The 25,512-nt window shown below is 43.4% G+C and overlaps 1 protein-coding gene across 3 annotated transcripts in view; it reads right to left on the reverse strand.

Annotated features, from left to right (window-relative positions):
• VOPP1 (VOPP1 WW domain binding protein) overlaps positions 1-25,512 on the reverse strand; it is a 137,917-nt gene that overhangs the window by 13,472 nt on the left and 98,933 nt on the right. The window contains exons 5-6 of one of the 3 annotated variants that reach the window (XM_087434174.1): positions 5,336-6,678; positions 4,059-4,741 (exon numbers count right to left, since the gene is read on the reverse strand). The exons of 1 other annotated variant lie outside the window; for it this stretch is intronic. In XM_087434174.1, the coding sequence (XP_087290300.1) occupies positions 6,488-6,678 (191 nt within the window). In that variant the 3' untranslated portion in view covers positions 4,059-4,741; positions 5,336-6,487. Of the gene's footprint in view, positions 1-4,058; positions 4,831-5,335; positions 6,679-25,512 lie in introns of those variants that run through there. One more of the 3 variants, XM_014793666.2, reaches the window with a different exon arrangement.

A 25,512-nucleotide genomic window follows, 5' to 3' on the forward strand; every position in this document is an offset into this window, starting at 1 on the left:
GGATTGTTCCCTTGATCATTATGTAATGCCCTTGTCTCTTTTTACAGTTTTTGTTTTAAAGTCTATTTTGTCTGATATGAGTACTGCTACCCCAGCTTTCGTTTCATTGCCATTTGCGTGGAGTATCTTTTTCCATCCCTTCACTTTCAGTTTGTGAGTGTCTTTAGGTCTGAAGTGTGTCTCTTGTATGCAGCATATATATGGGTCTTGTTTTTTTATCCAGTCAGCCACCCTATGCCTTTTAATTGGGGCATTTAGTCCATTGACGTTTAAAGTAGCTATTGATAAGTATGTACTTACTGCCATTTTTTAACTTTTTTTTTTTTTTCCCTCAGTGTTTTAGTAGTCCTTCTCTGTTCCTTACTTCTTCTATACAGAATTGATGGTCACTTTAGTTTGACCTCTGTCTGAAAGCTGTACTCTTTAACTACCCTCCTCCCTCCTTTTATGTTTTTTATATCATAGCTAATCTCTTTTTTGTGCATTTGTATCCATTACGTTCTAATCGTGGAAATAGATAATTTTTCCTATTTGTGGTCTTCTCTTTTCCCCTTAAATCAGTCCCTTTAACATTTCTTGTAACACTGGTTTCTTGGTGACAAACTCCTTTAATTTTTGCTTATCTGGGAAAATTTTGATCTCTCCTTCCATTTTGAACGATAACCTTGCTGGGTAGAGTATTCTTGGCTGTAAGTTTTTTCCTTTTAGCACTTTAAATATATCGTGCCATTCTCTTCTAGCCTGTAAGGTTTCTGCTGAGAAGTCAGCTGATAGCCTTATGGGGTTTCCTTTGTATGTAACTTGACATTCTCTTGCGGCTTTTAGGATTCTGTATCTTTAATTCTGGACATTTTGATTATGATGTGTCTTGGTGTGGGCCTCTTTGGGTTTATCTTGTTTGGGGCTCTCTGTGCTTCCTGTACTTGGATGTCTGTTTCCTTCCTTAGGTTAGGGAAGTTTTCATCTATTATTTCTTGAAATAGTTTCTCTGCCCCCTTGTCTCGCTCTTCTCCTTCCGGGACACCTATAACACGGATGTTAGTGCGCTTGATGTTGTCCCAGAGGTCCCTTAGACTGTCCTCACTCTTTTTAATTCTTTTCTCTTTTACCTGTTCACCTTGGGTAATTTCTTCTAGTCTTTCTTCCAGCTCACAGATATGTTCTTCTGTATCCTCTACTCTGGTTTTGAGTCCCTCTAATGAATTTTTCATTTCCAGTATTGTATTCTTCATTTCTGATTGGTTCTTTTTTATATCTTCCATTTCTTTGTTGACATTCTCACTGAGTTCATCTATTCTTCTCCCCAGATCAGTGAGCATCCTTAACATTCTTAGTTTGAACTCTCTGTCGGGTAGGTTGCTCATTTCTGTCTCACTTAGTTCCTTTTCTGGGGTTTTGTCCTGTTCCCTTACTTGGAATGTATTCTTTTGCCTCCTCATTTTGCCTCTTTCCCTGTGCTTGTGTCTACGTATTAGGTGGGTCAGCTACGTCTCCTGCTCTTGGATAGGTGACCTTATGTAAGTGATGCCTTAGGAGGCTTCCAGTGTGCTTCCCTCAGTTCTCAATGTTCCAGGGGTGGCCCCTATGTGGGCTACGTGTGTCCTTCTATTGTGGCCTGTTAGCTCTCCCTATAGGCACCCAGGGAGGCTGAGTTATGCTCCTGGCCAGCTGTTGTAATGCTCAGCTGCTTGTAGTTGTTGTGGGCCCTTCAGTCTCTTTATCAGGTGTGGGGAGCCCCAGCACAGTTGGCTGTAAGTTCTAATACCACATTTGTGTTGCAGTATTTCTTTTAAGTGAGTAGGCCCCCAGTGTGGCAGGTTGTTAGGCTCAGGGCCTTACAATTGCTGTAAACCTCTAGCCTATTAGGTCTCTTGTCAGCTCTCTGAGGATTGCAGCTGGGTGGGGTTGCCCTCAGGCACAGGAGCACCCAATTGTTTCAGGCTTTAGAACGTGGGGCAAACCTCCTATGTGGGTCTTTGAGAAGCACAAGTCTTCTGCAGCTGACAAGCCCTGTTGCCCACAGGTCCACACACACAGTCAACACAGTCCTGCCCCATGTGAGCACCCCGACCTCCCCAAGCGGACCCAGTCTCTCCACGGCGGGAGCCCCACACACTCTGCCAGCACCCCACACTCTCCACCCGCTCCTTGTGCACACCCTGCCCCGCTCAAGTCAGCTCAGTTGCCAGGCTGCAGAGAATCCAGTCACCAATCTATGCAGGCCCACACGTTGCCTGAGGGCTTGTTGTTGGGTGGGGCCAGTCTCTAGGGTGGGCTGCCTGCCCTGGCTGAGCTGGATTAAATCAGTGTTCTAGCGGGTGGAGCAGACCCTGGGCTAGCAGGTCTCAGGGAGAACTCCAATGGCGTCTGTGTCAGCACGCTCACACCAGGCCACAACAATGGCCGCCGCCAATGTCCCAGTCCCTGGAGAGGTCTCACCCCTCACCGAGATGCACTCAGGGCCTATTAGGTGAGTCTCTTGTCACCGAAGCACTGTGTACCTTTCTTTCTGGTGATTTTAGGATGCTTTGTGGAACGGGTGAGTTTGTGCACGGGCCCTTTAAGAGCCAGTTTTAGTATCTTTGTGAACCGGGTTTTCTGGGGGTGCTACCCAATGCTTTAGTAGCAGGCACAGTCAGATATTATGCCGCTGGTGTCGATTGTGCTGGGTCAACAAAATGCCCACAGCAGGGGCGCTCCCCGGCTCAGGACCCCGCGCCTCCAGGGAGGGTGCGTACCTGTGAGCTGCTCCCGGCGGCCGTGACGCTGGCGGCTTATGAAGGCGGCGTTTTTCCTCTCCAGAAGGGAGTCTCTGCCTCTTCCACCTCAGTTAGGATTGTCCGTTGTTGCAGGAGTTCCTCTTATCCAGTTTTCAGTTCTGTCTCAGGGGCAATTTTTCCACGAGTAGTTGTAAATTGGCTGTGTCCACGGGAGGAGGTGAGTTCAGAGTCTGCCTACGCCGCCATCTTGACCTGTATCCTAACCCACTTTTTAAAATTAAATGATGCCAATAGCCCACCCCCAGCACCTTATCACGCAGAGCGCTCCCTTTGTGAGAAAGGGGTCTTCAGGGTCATTAATTCCTGCAGCCAGCTGCTCTGCTTACGTGGGGGTCAGGGGCAGAGAGCACGGCATCTCTGGCATAGCGGTTCTGTAGAACACCTGGTCGTCCATCACCTGGCATGTGCCCATGGCCCACTCCTGCTCTTGGGACCTGCTGGGCCTTAGTGTGGAGTGTCTCTGACAGCTGTCACCTCCCAGCTGCCTTCTCTGCACGTTTTCAACTTCCATCTTCTCAGATCTGTTTTCTCCATCAATCAGTCCTATCTGCTGTCTTCTATTGCAGAAATTACTCAAACTTCTGTTCTCGTACTTTTTTGCCTTGAGAGCTGATAGATTTCTTGAAGTTCAGTGAAATTTGGGAAGGACAGATAAAAGTGAGCACTCAGTTTGCCATCTCAAGTCATGACCTATGACTTGTAAATGACCCTGCTTCTATCTTATTGGGGAAAGCTGACCAGGTGGGGTGTCCTGATTAGCTTTGCTTTACCATGAGCAAGCTGATTGACCTGTTCTGGCTTATTTCCTGTCCTGTTTAAAGACAGCAAATCATAAGATGCTTCTTTATAGACATATTTCAATTAGTGATTCATTTAAATGCAGCCTAACTATACCAGCCATATCCTGTAAGAGAAATAGTTTCTGACCAGGCAGAGCTGGATTTTACAGTCAAGGGTCACCTACCTACAGAAGATAGCTCCAGGCCCCAGGTTAACTAACATCAGTATCAGCTGTGAGTTTACCTAATTAATGCTTCTGTCTTCCTACCCACTTTGGATAATTTCTTCCTTAGCTAGATTTTTTAAATGTGTTGGTGATCAAAAGTTCCTTATACTCTTTCATAGCATCTAATTTCTGGTTCTCCTGAGATTGGGTGTATCACCCACCCCACTCCACCCCTACCCCTAACCCAACTGAACTAATGGCCCACAGACACCCTTGCTCATTAGAAACTTCATCTCTACCCTCTTTCCCACTTCCCAGTAAAACAATCAAAGCACATGCCCAAATTTATTTTTATTTTGCATACATAGGAAACAGGACCCTACCAAAAGAGAACAGAAGAGAAATGAGCCAAGTGTTGCAGAGGAAAAACATGCACAGATCTGCTCCAAGTCTACTCCCAACACTGACTCTACAGGGCTCCAGCATACCAGGAGCCAGATTCACTCTAGGAGGTGGGCATAGAGGAGATGAGAATGGCTGGGAAACGTCACCACACGTGGAAATTCCACACACAGTATCAGTGTTCACTGCACCAGGTCTCACCCAGGTGCGAGGGAAAACAAAATTTATCTTACACAAACATGGGAAGATAAAATTGTGGAGTGCTACCTAAATCATTCAGTCTCTTAAGATCATTCGCCATCAAAAAGACAAATGACATATAGTCAGGGATATTTGGGGGCCACCAGCAGCACCCCGATCCACTTCCAGGGGCAGCTCTTAGTGTTCTTCTTTATTAAAACAAGTAAAGGGAAAATTTGAAGTTAAAAATGCAAAAAAAATGACCTGCAGGAAGAGAAATTTTTGGGCCCATGTAGTTGTCCTTGGTTGTAAACAGCAAATGTTGTGCTTTGTCGTCTCATCTGAATCAAGGGCCTGAGTGTTGGGAGGCACCGCAGTTAGGGACAGGAGTCAGAAGTCACAGGAGGGCGCTCAGAGACACCAGCAGCAGCATCTGTGTGCACAAACTGTGTTTCCAAGAGTGTTCATGTGGCTCCAAGCATCTCCCATGGAATTCCCCAGGAGGCTCCCAGATTCTCCATCCTTAGAAGAAGGTAGGTCTGAGTGGTCACTGCGGCCCCATCCTGATTCCTCACACCTACCCCATATATAGATATCTCAGCAGAGCAGGGATACTGAGGCTCTAGTCTGGGCATCTCATCCAGTGAGATGTCCGGATGCTCAAGTTCAAAGAGTAACAATTCCTCAAGAGGCTCCAATTAGGATTAGTTCATTTAAAAATACTAACCCCCCCACCCCACCCATCCCACTACTACACATACAGGGACCTGTGTGTCTTGGCCATGCTGCTTTGCCCTCCTCCACGTGACCCGTCAGGTCTTGGTCTGGGGTAAATACACTATCAGCACTACTCACTACTCAGAGGAACAGGACTCCCTTGCTCACTGTCAACAACCCCGGTGACTCCCTGTAAGATCCTGGGGTCAGATATGTTTCTTAGCCACCATGCACATTTCCACCCATGTCTTCTTTATTCTAAGTTTAAGTTGTCAGTCAAATCAATTCAGTACTTTTTGAAGAGATTTACCTGCAGTCCTGGGATTTAGCTTTCCTGTCTTTTTCTCAGCAAGCTGCTCCTCTTCAGAGCCCAACACATACCTGCTGAGATCAAACAAACCAAGGCCCCAGCCCGGCCCAGACTTGACGCCCTGCAGGGACACCTCTTTCTCAGGGATGATGGGACTTCCCAGCCAAATGAGCCTTTCTGCTTTGAAAGTGCTCATCAAAATCCAGCACCAGAGCTGCCTCGGGGAAGAGACTGGAGACCTCTGGTCCTGGTCAAAGACCAGGGAGCTGCTGATGTCCAGGGAAGACACGCTCGAGCCTGACCTGGAAGGACAGAACTCTACACGAGCTTCCACAAATGCATTAAAAAGGGGGAAACAGTTTTTTTCCCCATGACTGACCAAGAGCTCATAAAATGCAGTGTCTCAGTTTGGGGCAGGGAGCGATTTCCCATGAATTTAAATAAATTTCCTTAGTGATTTTCAGAGAGCCAGAAACATCCAACTTGGCCTGATTCTGAATCCTCATCCACGTGAAGGGAAAGCCATGAACAGCGCTCTCTCACCCTGGCTGTGCAGAAGGGTAGCCTCTCTCCTCTTTAGTAAGTGAGTGAAGACAGAAAAGGGCTAAGAGGCTTCTCTCCACCGAATGTCTCTCTAACAGCTTCTTGAAGAGGAAGACTGACAGGACCACAGGCTCAAACAGCTGACCCCGTGGAGCCTGTCCACCAAGCTGCCTGCTGTGTGTGGGGCTTTCCATCTAGTGGGAGGAAGCTCGCCTGGGTGGGGCATCTGACCCCCTCCCTGCTCTCACTGTGCTCACCCGCACACACCGGCTCTACCCTGCCTCCTCTTGGTCTCTCTCCTAAGGATCTGGGCACGCCACTCTAAGGAGTTGACCCTCAGGGACTGTCCACACTCTGCCAGAGCACAGATTAAATAAGAAACAGAAGCAACAGAGGAGACATGGGGTGCATTCAAATATTGGTCCTCCACAGAAAACTTGACAGGGAGCTGTGCTTGCTTTGAGGAGATCAAAGAGGAATTTGCCCTCAGTGGCTCAGAAGACCATTCCTGGAAGCGAATATTGATGGGGACAGGGAAGGCGGAGTCAAAGAGCCTCTCTCTGTCTCCCTGGTGAGTGTCACACAGGCTGGCGTCAGGCAGCACCCCTGCTACTTGGCCTTCACCACCTGTTCATATGGGGGTGGGGGAGTGTTGCAGTAGGAAGGGGGTGGTGGGTAGGCTGTGCTTCCCTGCGGTGAGCTGGGTTGGACCTGGAAAGCCATCGCCATGGGATTCCCAGCAGGATTCACACCCAGTCCTCCAGGGTCACTGTAATATGGCAGCCCCAGCTGCTGGGTTCCTGAAAGACAGACAGTCTGTGTGAGAACAGCAGAAAAAACCCACTGCCTGCCACACCCAGAGCACAGCCAGGCTGCAGGGGCCGTGGAGTCCACCCCTGACCCCTGACTCAAGGGCCAACACACCCGACACAGTGGACACTTGGGATCAGGGACAAACAAGAGTGACACACAGGTCCTAGGCTTCGTGGAGCTTCTGCTTTCCTGGGGTGCAGACAACTGACAGGACACATACAAAATCACGAGGGGGGCTAAGTGACAGCAAGGACTTAACAGGATCAGGCCTGGTACAGGGCAGCGGCGTGGATGTCGCTGACCGAAGCCTGAATGATAATTCAAGGCAGCTCTGCGAACAGCTGGGGCAGCGTGTGCCAGAGAAATCTCCAACTGAGAGGGCCATGTACACTCTAGAGTCAAGAAAACCCAGGACCCCATAAGGGAAGTCAATTCACAGCTAACTGTGGAAGAGCTGGGAAAAGGACCTGGGTTCCTGACTCTCAGCCAGAACGGTCACCGGCTGCTCCACAAGCCCTCCGGGAACACAGTTTGCTGAAGAACATTTCTAAAGTACTGTTTCCATTCCCACCTGCTGGCTTACATTTTATCAGGGTGGAGATTATCTGTGATCCAGGTGAGCCCAAGTTCAAAGACAGACAAACAACCTACGGAGCAGATACCAGCAGAGCGGTGTGGGGGATCAGAATTTGCCACCCCAAAATGTGTCTCTTTGGTTTGATTATTTATTTATTTATTTTTTATTTATTTTATTTTTTTCCCCCAAAGCCCCAGTAGATAGTTGTATGTCATAGCTGCACATCCTTCTAGTTGCTGTATGTGGGACACGGCCTCAGCATGGCCGGACAAGCGGTGTATCGGTGCACGCCCGGGATCCGAACCCGGGCCGCCAGTAGCGGAGCACGCGCACTTAACCACTAAGCCATGGGGCCGGCCCCGGCTTGATTATTTATAAAGACAAAAGATTCTGAATGAAACTCTGACCTTCCCCCTAACTGCCTAAAAGAATTGAAGACAGAAGGGCCTCTCCCAGGAAGGAGATATCACTGTAGATTATTCCAGGTGTGGTAGACAGGAAGGCATGTTGCAAGGGCCATTTTATCAAAAGATCTCTTTTAGGTCCCATTGTCTATAGATGGCCCAGCAAACATTTGTTTGTCAAACATTTGCTTTCCCATCTCCATGTAAATTGCCCTCCTCCCCTGTGAAGTCCCAAACCACTACGCCCAACATCCCAACATCCCCCTTTGTCTTTAGCTGAAAATGGTATTTAAGGTGGTGGCTTTGGCCATTTTGGTGAGCTACTCAGTTTTTCTGGGTTTCTCCCATGTATACATGTTATTAAACTTTGATTTTCTCCTGTTGTTCTGTCTCATGTCAATCTAATTCTTAGACCAGCCAGAAGGACCTAGAGGGTGGAGGATTAGTTTTTCCTCTCCTACGGTGGGTTGCTGGGTCTATGAAGTCTGTTTCCCCTTGATGCTGCTGGAGGAGATTCTCTTTTCCAGGGTGAGGCTATTACATGCAGGCTAGCTCTCCAGCATCAGGCCAGGGTGCAGGACATGGGGGTCCAGAGGGCTCATGGGTGATGGTGTCACCAACTAGTGCCCCGAGGAACTCAAGGGTGGGTTTGGAAGCGGTTAACTGTTTTTATGTTAAGAAGACACAACCAGCAACCACCCTGAAGCTAACCAAGCCTCCCTACAAGAGCTATGCCCATGACTTTGCCTTAATTTTACTACGAAGATCTCTTCAGGAGGAGATTAAGCCTCATTACTGTAACCTGCAGTGTTATGTGGAAGTGTTTTCCAACTGAGCCTGTGCAAGCAAATACCCACCTCTCCCTTTTGAATATTCATTCTCCAACCGAAATAAAAGTTCTTGCTTCCCTTTGTTCAGGGGTGCCATGACTTTGGAAATGATTCCTTATGGCCTCCTATTTTCTGCAAATACATTTTACCTTGTGAGACAACTTCCACTGGTGTAGAGTCTTATTTAACTCACCGGGGGCGAGCCCACTTGGTTCGGTATCAATGGGAGGGAACAGGCTGGTCACCCTGCCCCAAATCTAGCCCCAACTCTCATTTTAATGGGTAGAAATATCAGTGCTGCTGCTTTGGAGCCAATTTTTTAGATCTTGTTACTCTGATCATGTTGATAATACTAGAGAATACTGAGCATATAAATAAAGAATTAAAGAAAGAAACCAGGAGCTTTGGGTGTTTCCTGGGCCAAGCTAATTTTGTGAGTGGACTCAAGTCTGAGTTAGGCCTCATTTAACACAGGGAGATACTCAGAGTGTCAGAGAAGTCATCCCTGTATAAATGTGTAGGGTCTTTTTTTTTGCAAATTCCTCTCTGCCACAGTTTAACTGAATAAAGATCTGATTCCTGGTAAGACACCCACCAAGGTGTGCAAGTTGTCTCAAACCTCTAAAGCTGACATAAGTCAGATCTTGGAAATCTACAAATGTGCTGAAGGAGAGAATGTAGAACAGAAACATAAGGCCAGAGAGGCACTCCAGGGTGTCAGTGGAAGCAGTCAGCCACAGATGCCACCTTTATCACCATCACCGCATCTGGCCCCCGTGTGGCCCGACAGACGGCACCTGCCTCTACTGGCACATCTTCTTGCTGCCTTGAGACATGTTTATCTACAAGCCTATGACGAGCCATGACCGTGAGTTTCTCAAGGGCAGAAATTATGTTTTATTTATCTCTGGACCCCTTTATAGTTCATACAAATAAAAAGTTAAAGATATTTTAGGGCCAGCCCCATGGCGTAGTGGTTAAGTGTGCGCGCTCCGCTGCTGGCGCCCAGGTTTGGATCCCAGGCATGCACCGACGCACCGTTTGTCAGGCCACGCTGTGGCGGTGTCCCACATAAAGTGGAGGAAGATGGGCAAGGATGTTAGCCCAGCACCAATCTTCCTCAGTGAAAAGGGGAGGATTGGCATGGATGTTAGCTCAGGGCTGATCTTCCTCACACACAAAAAAAGATATTTTAAAAAGAGGCCATTATAATTATCCAGGGAAGACATGATATGAGAAAAGAATTTGAATATGAGAGAAGAAATGGGGAGGAGAGAATGGGAGAGGTAGTCAGGAGGTATAGCCAAAGGACCTGGGGACCAACTCGACATGGAATGCTGGAAGATGGAGAAGAGGTCTAAAGAGAAAAGACCCTAGCTTCTGGTTTTGATAAGGGGGCCCACCAAGCAAGAGAGGGGCACAGGAGAAGGGAGGGCTGATGGAAATTCTACGCTGGGCCTACTGGAACCGAGGCAGCCCCAGGAGCCCTTTGTGTAGAAGCGGTAACAAAGACACGGGTGTGGTTAAAACCATGTAGGAGGTGTGCAGGGAGGGAGAAAAGACAATGGCTGAGGAGAGAATTGTGAGAAAGATAACATTCAAGATGAGAAAAGAACACAAAATTTTTAAGGTAGATGAGAAGAATGCAAAGGAGACTGGGAAGAAACAGTGAAAATACCGCAGTAAGAGTTGTGGTATGGCAGCAAAAGGAAAGGAGAATTTTTAAGAAGAAAGATGTGATTGGTACTCCACAAGGTGGAAGAGAGGTCAAAATAAGAACTGCACATTTTCAATGGATGTGGCATTTGGGATTTTTATGCCTTTACTCAATAGTTTTAGTACAGTGGTAGGTACAAAACTCCAATTGCAGTGGGCAAAAAGCTACTCCAGGGAAGGGGTGAAGACTGGACAAAGTGGATAGCTGGTAGCTAAAGGGATGCGAGGCAAAGGAAGATGTATTGTTAAAGATGGGAAATGCCTGAGCATGTTTATAGGGTGTAGGGACAGATGTACAGGAAGAGAGAGGATTTCGAGGGGAGAATATAAAGTCAGTGAGGGCAGGGACCTTTATAAGATCTGGTTCCACATTTGGACCCCACTACCTAGCCAAGAGCCTGGTGCATAGGAGGGAACCTGATACGTTGTGTCCAATGGGCAGAGAGAACCTTGAGAAGAAGGACAGGGAGCCACAGTCGTGTGGGAAGGAGGAACAGAGTGCTCATGGCAGACAGCCTCGATGCTGAGTGAAAGAGGGTGATAGGTTATTTGAGCAGATAGATTCCAAAATCGCCAAAGAAGAGATGACCACAGATGGTAGCAAAATAGTGACAAAGAGTGACAGAGCCAACCTGTAAGGGATTCAACATGGTAAGGACTTTATGCACAGGGGCAGAAGTATATAAAAGCAATAGCCAGGAGCCAAGGGGCCACCAGCTCCATCCCCTTACCCAACAGGGGTGGAACACAGGATAAGAGAACTAGCTCTTCAATTCTTAAGGTTTATGGTATATGGTTCACTTAGAGAAAGGAAATATACAGAGCCTTCCATGAAGAAGCTGGAGTTACAGGAAGACTGTTTCTCAAGTAGGCAAAGAGAAAAGGATCAGGAGAGGTGAGTAAAACAATGGCAGCCACACAGCTGCATGTTGTTTCCTCAGCGTTATCTATGATGCCAATCTGTACTGCATTCATATTACCTGGGTATGGGATGGTATGGGGACAGAAAAGGGATGGGAATGGGCTAGTGTGATATTGTGATTCATAATAAGAAATATATATTTGGTCTTTGTCCCCATTTCTGGCACAGAGCTCTTCCTAAAACTCTTGTAATTTCCTGTGATGAGAGCCATAAAGTTGTCTCTTATTACGTTAATAAGGTGACTTTTGGACCACACCTAAGGATGGGGGCTGGCTGCCAGGAGAATCAACCATGTGACTAGAGGAGTGGGACTGACACTTTCCCTGCCCTGCCCCCCAGGGGAGAGGGGCTGGAGGTGAATCAGCCACCAATGGTCAATGATTTACTCAATCTTGCCTATGAAATGAAGCCTCCATAAAAACCCAAAAGGATGGAGGTTCAGAGTTTCCACGTTGGCTAACATGTGAAGATTTGGGGAAAGTGGCTCCTGGAGAGGGCATGGAAGCTCCATGCCCCTTCCCCATACCTTGTCCTATGTATCTCTTCCATCTGGCTATTACTGAGTTATATCCTTTTATAATAAACCAGTAATCTAGTAAGGAAAATGTTTCTCTCAGTTCTGAGAGCTGCTCTAGCAAATTAATCGAACCCAAGGAGGAAATCATTGGACTCCCCAATCTATAGCCGGTGGGTCAGAAGCACAGGTGACAACCCGGACTTGCAGTTGGTATTTGAAGTGGGGCTTGGGTCAGTCTTGTGAGACTGAGCCCTTAACCTGTGGGATCTGACGCTATCTCCAGGCAGATAGTGTCAGAATTGAGTTGAATTGCAGGACACCCAGCTGGTGTCGGGGAATTGCTGGTTGCTGTGGGGAACCCCCACCACAACACACACGCATTGTAATTGGATCCAGAACCCTCAGATAGTATGACATTGTGTACGTATTCTTGAAGACACTGAGGCTCAGCAAGATGAAGTAACTTGCCAAGGTCACAGAGCTGTTATTTGGCAGCACTAGGATTTGAACCCAGTAGTGTACTGGGAAGCCAGGTTATTTCCACTATGATGTGTCTCACAACAGGGCAATAGAATGGGGGAAGAAGTTCAGGCTAGAGAAGGATGGGAGAATGAGAAAATACAGGTGACATACTGGGCCTACATTCTGAGTGCCATCCAAGGACGACAGGCTTGATGCAGGCTTCTCAAGCTGGGCTGCACTCTTCCCTAGCACATGGTATCTCCAGAGAGTTGAAGTCAATGCATTCCTTAATGCCAACATCTCTTTTCTCATTGAGAGTCTTTGCATGATTTGAGAGGAAACTAGATTCAGCAAAGATTGGTAAGAATGTGTTAATGATGTCAATTGACAACAGCTCCTCCTAAGTGTAACTCTCTCACCTATGCCAAAGGATGGCCCGGCAGCCACGCTTTCTCAACAATGACCCTGCCACCACTCAACTCAGCTGACGCGTCAGTAACCTGTGAGTAGATGAGCTGGATCAATCTTTTCTTGGAGGGATGCAGAAGAATCTGATTGGCAGCAGAGACTGGAGTGGAAATGCAGGGAGAGGCAGAGGCGGCCTGAGAAAGATCTTGTGGCCCATGAGAGATGGAAAGGTCACCAACCCTAGGCTGCCCCAATTCCCAACAAGGCTCCTATTCTGTTAGGTTTGGCGTGTCTACAATTAGCCCCGCTCGGAGTGAGCTCAAGTGGATTTTGGTGCTGTTTCACTCTACATGCTGCCTGCCTTCTTCCAGTTTAATCACAGTCCATATCCTGACTTCCTACATCCATCTCCTCCAGCCCAGGCTGCTTCTCAAGGTTTAAGTAGGGATCTCAAACACATTACAGCATTCATGGAACTCATCCTTTCCACCCATGACTTGGCCTTCCTATAGTCCTTCCCACGTTTGGTTGGTGTCACCATATCCACCCGTTCACTCACGGGACTAGAAGCTAAGTTCCCTTATGAGGGATAAAAGGCCCTCCATAATCAGGCTCTTACCTACTTCAAAGTCTTATTTCTTACTGCCCTGCCTTATTCTTTATCTCCAACAACAACCCATTTGCTTGTATGCTGTTCAACTCTGCCCCAACCCTCACCAGAAAGCATCTCCTAGGCTTTCAACATGCAGATCCTCCTCCTGGAATGCCCCTCTCCTTCTCCATACCACCCTCCTCCCTGGCCTCTTGTCTGGCTAATTCTCATTTATCTTTCAAGTCTCAGCTCAGAGCCACCACCTCCAGGAAGCTACATCTCACAGCCTTCCTGGCTGGATTAGGTGCCCTGTCCTCTTGGCATCCAGAACAGTGTACACATATCGGTGTACCTCAGTGTAGTATAATTTTCTGTACATGAGGATAGGATATCATTCATCTTAGAACCCTCAGAGCCCAGAACAGCACCTGGCATCTGAAAGATGTTCCATAAATATGTGAGATGAATGACTGAAGAAGGGATGAATGGTGATTTTGATCTGGACTTTGTCTCTGCCATATTGTGCTGGGCACGCCTGGCAGTTTCCTGAGACACACTTGTTTCTGATATGACAGGAGGAACCACCTTCCCCAGTGCAGCAAGCGTGTGCCAGCCCCACCTATTGCTTGCAAGGTCAGAGGTGTTCGAAGGGATGACCCCAGCTCCTTGTCATAGGTGATGGTGGGGGCTGTGGTCTTTGTAACAGAGATGTGCCTTGGGCTATATCTGTAACATCCATGGAGCGTGGCCACTCACACTGGAGAATAATGATAAACACTGGAAAGCGTGTCCAATTGGTACTTCTATGTTAATGGTCATAACTCATGGATATTTCTGGGAATTGAGAGGACGAGACTGAAATATTTGAAAACAGAGATGAAAAGGCATTTGGAATATAAAAGAAACAGAACAGATAGGAGGTGGATAAATTAGGTACTTGTCAAAAACATGAACCCTTAAGAGAAAAAACTCAGCAACCACAGGGATAGAACATGCTGGAAAGCTTGTGGTTGAGGAAGAGAGGCTGTACTCTAGTGGTGAGCACTGAAAGGCTCCCCAGCCAGAGGGAGGCACCAGCTTGTACAGAGGATGTATGCAACCCAGACATTTGCTAGACTTCTGCTCATTTGGCTAAAAGCAGAACTCTTGACCAGATACTCAGCTGGCTGACCATTCAGACTCTCACAGAGAAGAGAAACTGAGAAGAGATGGACTCAGTTCTGACTCATTTAGGGAAGTGCAAGGAGGGAGACTTCATTGAACGTGTGAAAACCACAGCGAGAAGGCCGGTTAAGAACAGGAACGTGTCCACAGACTTGAGAGACATCATTTCAGAACTGTTCCCCAAAATGTACACAGGACTCTATGGCACATGACTCTGGACTCCAATGCATCTTAAAATCAAAATTTCAACTCCATAATCACAAGTAAGCATGATGAGAACAAAGATTTCAAAGGTTCCAAAGCAAGCCAGTATGATTAATTCTAGAGAACAAAATTAGAAAGTGGGGCTATCACCAGAAACAAACATAGAATGGAATCAGGTAAAATAAAGCCCCATGGAGCTCAAGCTTGGTGTACAGACTGAACAAAAAAGAACCTTTTAAACTGACGCATAGAGGAGAAAAAAGATTCAGAAACAAAACAAATGGCCAAGAGAAAGACCTCAAATCTCACTCTCTGTCAGAATATGGTTCACAAAATGAAATGGAGATAAAACAAATAGGTGAGGGAAAGTGAAACTCCAAGATAAATAAGAACAGACTGTCTTTTTGGAAGAGCATTCTGACAGCCTGACTGTGACAAAGTACCACAGTGTAGGAAGTGAGGAAGAAAACCAGTACTTAAGCCCTATAGCAATACTATGAGATAGATATTACTTATGCCCATCTTACAGATTCAAAAGCTGAAGGCCAAAAATATGATGTACCTTGCCCAGGAGGATCTTCTTCCACTGGACACTGCTGGATCTGCAGATCAGAGGGTCCGTCCTGCAGCCAGCAAGGCTGAGTGAGGCAGGCAGCACGGACAGATGGAAGGAACTTGAGGTCCCATCTGCTGCTAAGCCATGGAGTTAAACCAGGAGCCTCCCTCTTTGTGTGACTTTTTAATCACAAGAGATAACTCTTAAAAATAATTTTAAGCTGGATGAATTAGGGTATTATTCGCAGCCAAAAACACGAACTAATTCTCACAGAGAAGAACATTTTCATGATCAATAGACAAGTCTTCCCCTTCATCACTAACCCCTTTTTTCCCCTAAGCCTTCTAGTTTGATTTGGTTTTATGTTGTATTTATAGTCATGTGCCACATAACGACATTTCAGTCAACGACAGACTGCACAGACAACTGTGGTCCCATAAGATTAGTACCATGTAGTCGAGGTGTGTAGTAGGCTCTATCATCTAGGTTTGTATAAGTACAGTAGTGGAGGAAGAAATTTTCCTCTACCCTTCTAGGTTCATTTGGCTGGCCTAAGAATTAAACTGACATAAGACAGATTAACAGGAAAAAAACAAACAAAAGTTTAACAACATGCATATATGAAAGAAACCCAGGAAAACCAAGTTAACTTGTCAAAACCCTTACCTCAAATACCGTCCTCAGCTCAAGACAAAAGATGTTGGGGGTGGGGAGAGTCAGGGACTTCAAAGGGAAGAAAGGCAATTCACAGGTAGGTGAAAAGGAGCAAAGGTCTGGAAAACAGGTGTTTGATCACACAGAAACAGAACACAGAGGGGAGCCCAACAAACAAGCTTTCCTAGGTTCCTCCCTGTCTACCACCTGGTTCATGTCATGCTAAGGGGTAGCTGGCTTCCTGAGACAGGTTTCTTTTTATTTGAATTCTTTTAGGCAGTTAAGGGGGAGGTAACAAGAGAAACTTTCTGAGTCTTTTGCTTCTTAAGAATAATCAGCCTGAAGTAATCCTCATGTTAAAGAGACCATTTTGGGGTGGCCAATTTTGCTCCCCTCAGTACACTCTATGATGTTTCCACAATGAGGAAATCGCCTAATGATGCATACCTAAAACTGTATCCCCGTTATTAAGCAATGCATGACTGTATTCATTTTGCTAAACTGTCTCAGCTACTAAAAATATTTTTCAGTTTATTCTCTAGAGTTTTTTTTAGGTATATAACAATGTATTGCTTACAAATAGAGATAGTTTTGTTTCTCCTACCCAATGGTTAAATATTATTTTCATGTTAATACTTTAGCCAGAAATTCTAGAACAATGTTAAATATTGATGATACTACATATCCTAATTTTAATGGGAGTACTTTTACTGTTGCAGTCAATATAATGTTGGCAGCAGGTCTAGAGTACAAATTTAGTTCATTCAACAACTGCTTACTGAATATTTCCATTCAAAAGGCACAGCTGGTTACACTGGAGGTATCACTGAGGATTTTGTCCTTGCCTTCAGGGACTCTCAAGGAACACTCACTCTAAGTCTTTATTATTTTAAGAGAAAGCCTTACATTACTAATTACATTACTAGTTTATACTATATTACTAGTTTTAAAAGGGTTTTGATAAGGAATGTATATTGAATTTTATCAACAGCCTTCCAGGATACTCACTGCTTCTTTTTGCATTTTCTTTGTGATAAAATACACATAACATAAAATTTACCATCTTAACCATTTTTAAGTTTACAATTCAATGGTATTAAATACACTCACGTTGTTGTGCAACCATCACCACGATACATCCCCATGACTCTTGTCATCTTGTAAAACTGAAACTCTATATCCATTAAACAATAACTCCCCATTATCTATTCCCCCTGCAGCCCCAGGCAACCACCATTATACTTTATGTCTGTGATTTTGACTAAGTACTGCATATAAATGGAATCATACACTATTTGTCTTTTTATAACTGGCTTATTTCACTGAGAACAGCATCTTCAAAGTGCATCCATATTGTATCATATCAGAATTCCCACCTTTTAATGGCTGAATTAATATTTCATTGTATGTATATGCCACACTTTGCTTAACCATTCATCTCTCGATGGACTCTTGGGTTGCTTTCACATTTTAGCAATTGTGAATAATGCTGCTATGAACATAGGTGTACAAATATATCTTCAAGACTCTGCTTTCAATTCTTCTGGGCATATACCCAGAGTTGGAATTGCTGGATTATATGGTAATTCTATTTTTAATTTTTTGAGGAACTGCCATACTGTCTCCATAGTGGCTATACTATTTTATATTCCCACCAATAGTGCAAAAGAGTTCCAATTTCTCCACATCCTCATTAACATTTGTTTTCTGCTTTTTGATAGTAGCTATCTTACTGGGTGTGAGGTGGTATTTCGTAGTTTTGATTTGTATTTCCCTAATGATTAGTGATGTTGAGCATCTTTTTATGTGCTTGTTAGACATCCATATATCTTCATTGGAGAAATATCTATTTAAGTCCTTTGCCCATTTTTTTTTTTTTTGTGTGTGTGTGTGAGGAGATCAGCCCTGTGCTAACATCTGCCAATCCTCCTCTTTTTTTTGCTGAGGAAGACTGGCCCTGGGCTAACATCCGTGCCCATCTTCCTCCACTTCATATGGGATGCTGCCACAGCATGGCTTAACCAAGTGGTGTGTCGGTGTGCGCCTGGGATCCAAACCAGCAAACCCTGGACCGCCGCAGCAGAGCACGCGCACTTAACCGCTTGCGCCACTGGGCCGGCCCTTTTGGCCCATTTTTTAATAGAGTTCTTGGATTTTTTGTTGTTGTTAGCATTGTCAAGTGGACTCTGCAATTCCTAGCAACCCTGTGTCCAGTAGAGTGGAACCTTGCCCGGTCTTTTTGTGCCATCCTCTCACCTTCAGGCATTATATCAGACAATGCTCCACTGCTATTCATAGGGTTTTCGTGGCCAATTTTTTCTGAAGTGGGTGGCCAGATCCTTCTTCCTAGTGTGTCTTTGTCTGGAAACTCTGCTAAATCCTGTCCACCATGGGTGACCCTGCTGGTATTTGAAATACTGGTGGTATAGCTTTCAGCATCATAGCAACATGCAGTCGCCACAGTATGACAATCGACAGACGGGTGTTATGGTTCCTTTAATGGGAAACGAACCCGGGCTGTGGAGGTGAGAGAGCTGAATCTTACCCCCTAGACTACCATGTTGACTTTTAGGAGTTCTCTATATATTCTGGATATTAATAGCTTATCAAATATATGCTTTGCAAATATTTTGTTCCATTGGTGGGGGGTAGCCTTTTTACTCTATTGATAGTGGCTTGTGATGTACAAAATTTTTTAATTTTCAAGAAGTCCAATTTGCCTATTCTGTTTTTTTACTCAGGCTTGTCATGTCATATCTAAGAAATCATTGCCAAATCCAACATTGTGACACTTTTGTCCTTGTTTCTAATAGTTTATTATTCCAAGTCTTACATTTAGGTCCTTGATCTATTTTGAGTTAATTTTTGTATATGGTGTTAGATAAGGGTCCAACTTCATTCTTTTACATGGGGATATACAGTTTTCCCAGCACCATTTGTTGGAAAGACTGTACTGTCCTTTCTCCATTGAACAGCTTTGGCACTGTGGTCAAAAAGCATTTGACCATATATGTGAGGGTTTATTATTGGGCTTTCCATTCTATTCCATTGGTCTATATGTCTATCTTTATGCCAGAACCACACTGTTTTGATTAATGTAGCTATGTAGTAAGTTTTGAAACTGGGAAGTATGAGGCTTCCAATTTTGTTTTTTCAAGAATTTTTTTGGCTGTTTGGGGTCCTTTGAGATTCCATATGAATTTCAGGATGGGTTTTTCTATTTCTGTAAAAAAACATCATTGGGATTGATAGGGTTTACACTCAATCTGTTGATTGCTTTGGGTAGTATTGACATTTTAACAATATTAAGTCTTCCAATCCATGATCATGGGATCTTTTTCCATTTATTTACATCTTTTAAATTTCTTCCAGCAATGTTTTGCAGTTTTCATTGTACAAATATTTCATCTCCTTTGTCAATTCCTAACTATTTTAGGCTTTTTGATGGAATTATTTTTGTAATTTCCTTGTCAGATTGTTCATGGTTCATGTACAGAAACTTAACTGATTTTTACATGTTGACTTTGTATCCTGCTACTTTGCTAAATTCATTTATTATTTCTAACAGTTTTTTCTGGAATCTTTAGAATTTTCTACACATAAGACCACATCATCTGCAAACAGAGATAATTTGATTTCTTCCTTCTAATTTGGATGTCCTTTATTTCTTTTCTTGCCTAATCCTTTGGCTAGAACTTACAGCATTGAAGAGAAGTGGTGAAAGCAGATATCCTTGCCTTGTTCCTGATCTCTGAGGAAAAATTTTCAGTCTTTCACCATCAGGTATGATATTAGCAGTGGGTTTTTCACATACGGATTTTACTGTGATGATGTAGTTTCCTTCTATTCCTAGTTTGTTGAGTGTTTTTATCACGAAAAGGTGTTGCATTTCGTCAAACGCTTTTTCTGCATCGACTGAGATGATAACGTGGTTTTTCCCTTCATTCTGTTGATGTGGTGTATTACATTGACTGATTTTATATGTCGAACCATCCTTTCATTCCAGGAATAAATCTCACTTGGTCTTGGTGTATAATCCTTTAAAAATACTGCTTAATTATGTTTACTACTATTTTCTTGAGGATTTTTTTCATCAATGTTCCTCACGGACAATGAGCTGGACTTTTCTTGTAGCATCTTTGGTTTTGGTATCAGGTAATGCTGGCCACATAGAATGACTTAGGAAGTGTTCCTTTCTCTCCAATTTTTGGGAAAAATTTGAGAAAGATTATTAGTAGTTTTTCTTTAAGTGTTTAGTAAAACTTACCAGTGAAGACATCAGGTCCAGGGCTTTACTGTCTTGGGAGTTTTCTGATTACGTATTCAATCTCCTCACTAGTTACAGGTCTATTCAAATTTTCTATTTCTTCGTGATTTAGTCTTAGCAGATTTTGGGTTTCTAGAAATTTGTTCATTTTGTCTAGTTAATCCAATTTTTTGGTGTACAACTGTTTTTAGTACTCTCTTATCATTCTTTTTATTTCTGTAGAATTGGTAGTAATGTCCCTACTTTCATTTCTGATTTTAATAGTTTATGTCTTTTTTTTTTTAAGTCCATCTAACTAAGGTTTGTCAATTGTGTTGATCTTTTTGAAGAATTTTTGGTTTTGTTGATTTCTGCTACAGTTTTTCTTCTCTATTTCACTTATCTCTCTTCTTATCTTTATTATTTCCTTCTTTCTGTAAGTTTTGGGTTTAGTTTGTTCTTTTTCTAGTTCCTTACGTTGTCAATTTAGGTTGTTGATTTGAAATCTTTCTTATTTTTTAATCTAAGTGTTTATAGCTATAAATTTCCTTCCCCCTTAGCACTGCTTTTGCTATGTCCCATAAGTTTTAGTGCATACTGTTTTTGTTTTCATTCATCTCTAAGTATTTTCTAGTTTCCCTTGTGATTTCTTCTTTGATCCATTAGTTGTTTAAAAGCATGTTGCTTAATTTCCACAATTTTGTGAATATTCCAGTTTTATTTTGCTACTGATTTCTAACTTCATCCTGTTGTGGTCAGAAAAGATACTTTGTATGATATCTATTTTTTTAATCTTTTGAGACAATTTGTGGCCTAACATATGGCTATCCTGGAAAATGTCCCCTGTGCATGAGAAGAATGTGTATTCTCTTTGTTATTGGGCAGAGTGTTCTGTATAAGTGTGTTAGATCTACTTGGCTTATTTTGTTCAAGTCCTCTATTTCGCTACTTTTCTGTCTGCTTTTTCTATCCATTATTGTGAACTGACATTTCCACCTATTATTGTACAAGTGTCTATTTTTCACTTCAATTCTGCCAGTTTTTGCTTCATGTATTTTGGTGGTCTGTCATTAGGTACATAAATGATATATGTTCTTGCTGCAATGAACTTTTTCTTAATACACTATCCTTCTTCGTCTTTTGTAACCTTTTTTGATTTACAGTCTATTTTGTCTGATATTACTATAGCTACACCTGCTCTCTTTTGGTTACTATTTACATGGAATATTTTTTCCTTCCTTTCATTTTCAACCTGTTTGTGTCTTTGGATCTGAAAAGAATCTCTTGTAGACAGTATATAGTTGGATCATGTGTTTTTATCCATTCTGCCAATCTCTGTCCTTTGATTGGAGTGTTTAATCCAATACTTTATATTCAATGTATTTGGAGGGACTTTCTTTTGTCATTGTGCTATTTGTTTCATATGCCTTAGAGATTTTTTGTCCCTTATTTCCTGCATTACTGTCTTCATTTATGTTTAGTTAATTTTTTGTAGTGAAATGTTTAAATTTCTTTCTCATTTCCTTTTGTATATATCCTAAAGCTATTTCTTTGTGGTTATCATTGAGATTACATTAAACATCCTAAATGTTGGAACACTGTAGTTTGAATTTATACAAGCTTAACTTCAATAACATACAAAAACTCTGCTCCTTTACAGCTCTGTCCCCACCCCTTTTGAGGGTTGATATCACAAAATTATATCTTTTTACATGGTGTGCCCCAGAACATTCTGTGCCCTAATTATTCTTTTAAATTCATCAGTCTCTTAAATTATGTAGAAAACAAGATTTAGAGTTACAAATCCATGTTACAGTAATATTAGCTTTTACATTAATAATTTTTTTCTTTAAATGTATTAGTCTCTTAAATCATGTAGAAAACAAAAAGTGCAGTTACAAACCATTGCTACAATACTACTACCTTTTATAACTGCTGAAGCATTTACCTTTATTGAGAGCTTCATTTCTCCACATGGCTTTGAGTTACTGCCTGGTGTCCTTTCATTTCACCTGCAGGACTCCCATGAGCATTTCTTGCAGGGCAGGTCTAGTGGTCACAAAATCCCTCAGTTTTTGTTCATCTGGTAGTGTCTTAATTTCTCCCTCACTTTTGAAAGACAGTTTTGCCAGATGTAAGATTCCTGATTGACAGAATTTTTCTTTTAGCACTTTGAATATATTGGCCCACTGCCTTCTGGCCTCCAAAGTTCTTAATGAGGAATCTGCTTATAATCTCATCAAGGATCCCCTGTATGTAATGATTCACTTCTCTCTTGCTGCTTTCAAGATTTCCTCTTTGCCTTTGTCTTTTTAAAGTTTGATCATAATGTGTCTTGGCGTGGGTCTCTGAGCTTCTCTTACTTGCAATTTGCTGAGCTTCCTGGATGTTTATATTCATGTCTTTCATCAAATTTTGGAAGTTTTCAGCCATTATTTCTTCAAATATTCTCTCTGCCCCCTTCTCTCTCTCTTCTCCTTCTGAAATTCTGACGATGCATGTTAGTCCACTAGACGATATTCCACAGGTCCCTTAGGCTCTGTTAGCTTTTCTTCAATCTTTTTTCTTTCTGTTCCTCAGACTCAATAACACCCATTATCCTATCTCAAGTTCACTGATTCTTTCTTCCACCTGCTCACATCTGCCTTTGAATCCCTCTGGTGAATTTTTCATTTCAGTTACTGTACTTTTCAGCTCCAGAATTTCTTGTTGGTATCTTTTTAGGTTTCTATCTCTTTATTGATATTTCCATTTTGTTCAGACATCATTTTCTTTTACTTTCTCCACCTCTTCCTTTAGTTCTTTGAGCATCTTTAAGACAGATGTTTTAAAGATTTGTCTAGCATATGTGCCATTATGTCTTTTTCAGGCACAGTCTGTTGACTTAAATTTTTCCTTTGAATGGGTCATACTTCCCTGTTTCTTTGTATACCCTGTGAGTTTTTGTTGAACACGGGACATTTGAATCTAATAATGTGGTAACTCTGGAAATCAGATTCTCCCCCTTTCCCAGGGGTTTTTGTTAGTTTTTTTTTTTTTTTTTTGATTGTTGTAGGCTGTCTCTCTGCTAAGGATAAGCCTGATGTGTAAACTTAAGGTCTTCTCAGGTCTTTTCTGAGCCCTTCCTTAGGGATGAGCAGTCACTTTCTAATTTTTCCTGTATATGCAGCTGTTTTTAATGTCCTAGTTTTTAATATCTGGCTTCCAAAAGGGGAAAAAATGAAAAATGAAGGAGTGGGAGGAAGGGCACTGGCCACTTCAATCCCCTGGAGTTCACTTCAGCCAGAGGGGGTGGGGCTTGCAACAATGTGGGAGGTGCCACAACAGTGGCTGCTGCCTCTTTAATCGGAAGCAGCAATTATAAACAGAACACAGATCCCTGATATTTGGAGAACCGGGTCATTTTTGCCCTGGCTCCTGCAAGTGGTGTGCAAGCTCCTTAAGGAACACATGCACAGCTGCCTATCAAGTGGCCTGGGGTATGGGACGGGTAGCTGCTACTGTGCTTAGAGCTGAAATTGATTGAAAATAACTACAACTTACCATACAAGTCTTCCCCTGGAAGTTACAAGCTTTCAACAGACTTCAGAGTTCCAAAATAGTTACATCAGACAGTTTCTGCCAATATTTTTTTTGTCTAGGTGAGGGGAGAGATTCCTGGTGCTTCCTACTCTGCCTTCTTCCCAGAACCCTCTGCCAATCATTGCTTTTTGATGTAACTTACAACGTTAATAGCTTGTCTAACATTAAACTATCCTTGCTCTCTTAGGAAGATCCATGCTTAGTTACAGTAGTTTACTTCTTTGACATGTTGTTTAATTCAGTTTCCTAGGATTTTTGCATTTTGCTCATTAAACATAATTCAATATAATTTTATTTTGGTGTTTGTTTATAAGTTACACTAGCTTTACAAAACAAATTAGGTAGATTTCCATAATTTTCTACACTTTTAGTAATTCATACAGCATTAAAATGAACTTTCTCTTAAAAGTTTCAAAGATACTATATGAATTTAGAGCCATTCTGGAAGCTAATTCTTAGAAAAATCCTTCAAACTCTTGCTTGCCTTTTGGTCCATTGAAATTTTCAATATTCTGATGCATCTTCACTAATGTACCCTTTTCTATCTTACCAAGATTTTCCATTTCATGAATACTTGTTTGTAATTTCTAATCTCCTCTAGATTGGTGACGTTTTAATTTATCATTTTATTTTTCTTTTTCCTGCTTTACTGATTGAATTTATTAGGGGTGGGACTTGCAGTGTCCTTTATTTTACTACTTTTTAACCAGGCACTAACTTGTAGATTTGCAAATCTATTTTTCTGTTTTGTGTAATTAATTTATATTTTTATTATTTGCTTCTTACTGCCTTATGTGAGTTTATTTTTTTAATTTATGAACTTTTTTTAAGGAGAGGACAGTTCATTTGCTTTCATATTTTATACTTTTAACAAGAATAAGGCTATGAACTTACTTCTAAAAGTCAGCTTCCATACATTGCATATGTTTTTGTATTAATAGTTTCATTGATTCCTTTATTCACTTATGTATTCAACAAATGTTGAATTCTTACTATGTGCCAGCAATGCTCCAGGCACTCAGGACACAGTAAAACAAAAACAGAAAATCTCAAGTCCTTATGGTGCTTGCATTGTGGAGAGTCAAAAAGCAAGGCAGACAACAAAAATATATAGTATATTAGTTGTTGATGAGTGCTAAAGATAAAAATAAAGCAGGGAGATTGAAAAAAGAGAAAACAAGGGAGGAAAGAAGTGCAACTTTTCATTGTGTCCACAGAGAGGGTCATGTGAGAAGGTGAAAGACCGGAAGGAAATGAAGGAACCCACCAGGTGTAAGCGTGTGTGGGAAGGTGATGGAGGAGCATGCCGTGTGTACACGGGGGGAGGGTGATGGAGGAGCACGCCGTGTGTACACGCGGGGAGGGTGATGGAGGAGCACGCCGTGTGTACATGGGGGGAGGGTGACGGAGGAGCACACCGTGTAACACGCGGGGAGAGTGATGGAGGAGCACGCCGTGTGTACACACGGGGAGGGTGATGGAGGAGCACGCCGTGTGTACACGCGGGGAGGGTGATGGAGGAGCACGCCGTGTGTACATGGGGGGAGGGTGATGGAGGAGCACGCCGTGTGTACACGGGGGGAGGGTGACGGAGGAGCACGCCGTGTGTACACGGGGGGAGGGTGATGGAGGAGCACGCCGTGTGTACATGGGGGGAGGGTGACGGAGGAGCACACCGTGTAACACGCGGGGAGAGTGATGGAGGAGCACGCCGCGTGTACACGCGGGGAGGGTGATGGAGGAGCACGCCGTGTGTACACGCGGGGAGGGTGATGGGAGGAGCACGCCGTGTGTACACGCGGGGAGGGTGATGGAGGAGCACGCCGTGTGTACATGGGGGGAGGGTGACGGAGGAGCACACCGTGTAACACGCGGGGAGAGTGATGGAGGAGCACGCCGTGTGTACACGCGGGGAGGGTGATGGAGGAGCACGCCGTGTGTACATGGGGGGAGGGTGATGGAGGAGCACGCCATGTGTACATGGGGG

Source organism: Ceratotherium simum, chromosome 1 (genome assembly GCF_057802395.1).
Source record: "Ceratotherium simum simum isolate JZ-2026a chromosome 1, ASM5780239v1, whole genome shotgun sequence".
NCBI lineage: Eukaryota > Metazoa > Chordata > Mammalia > Perissodactyla > Rhinocerotidae > Ceratotherium > Ceratotherium simum.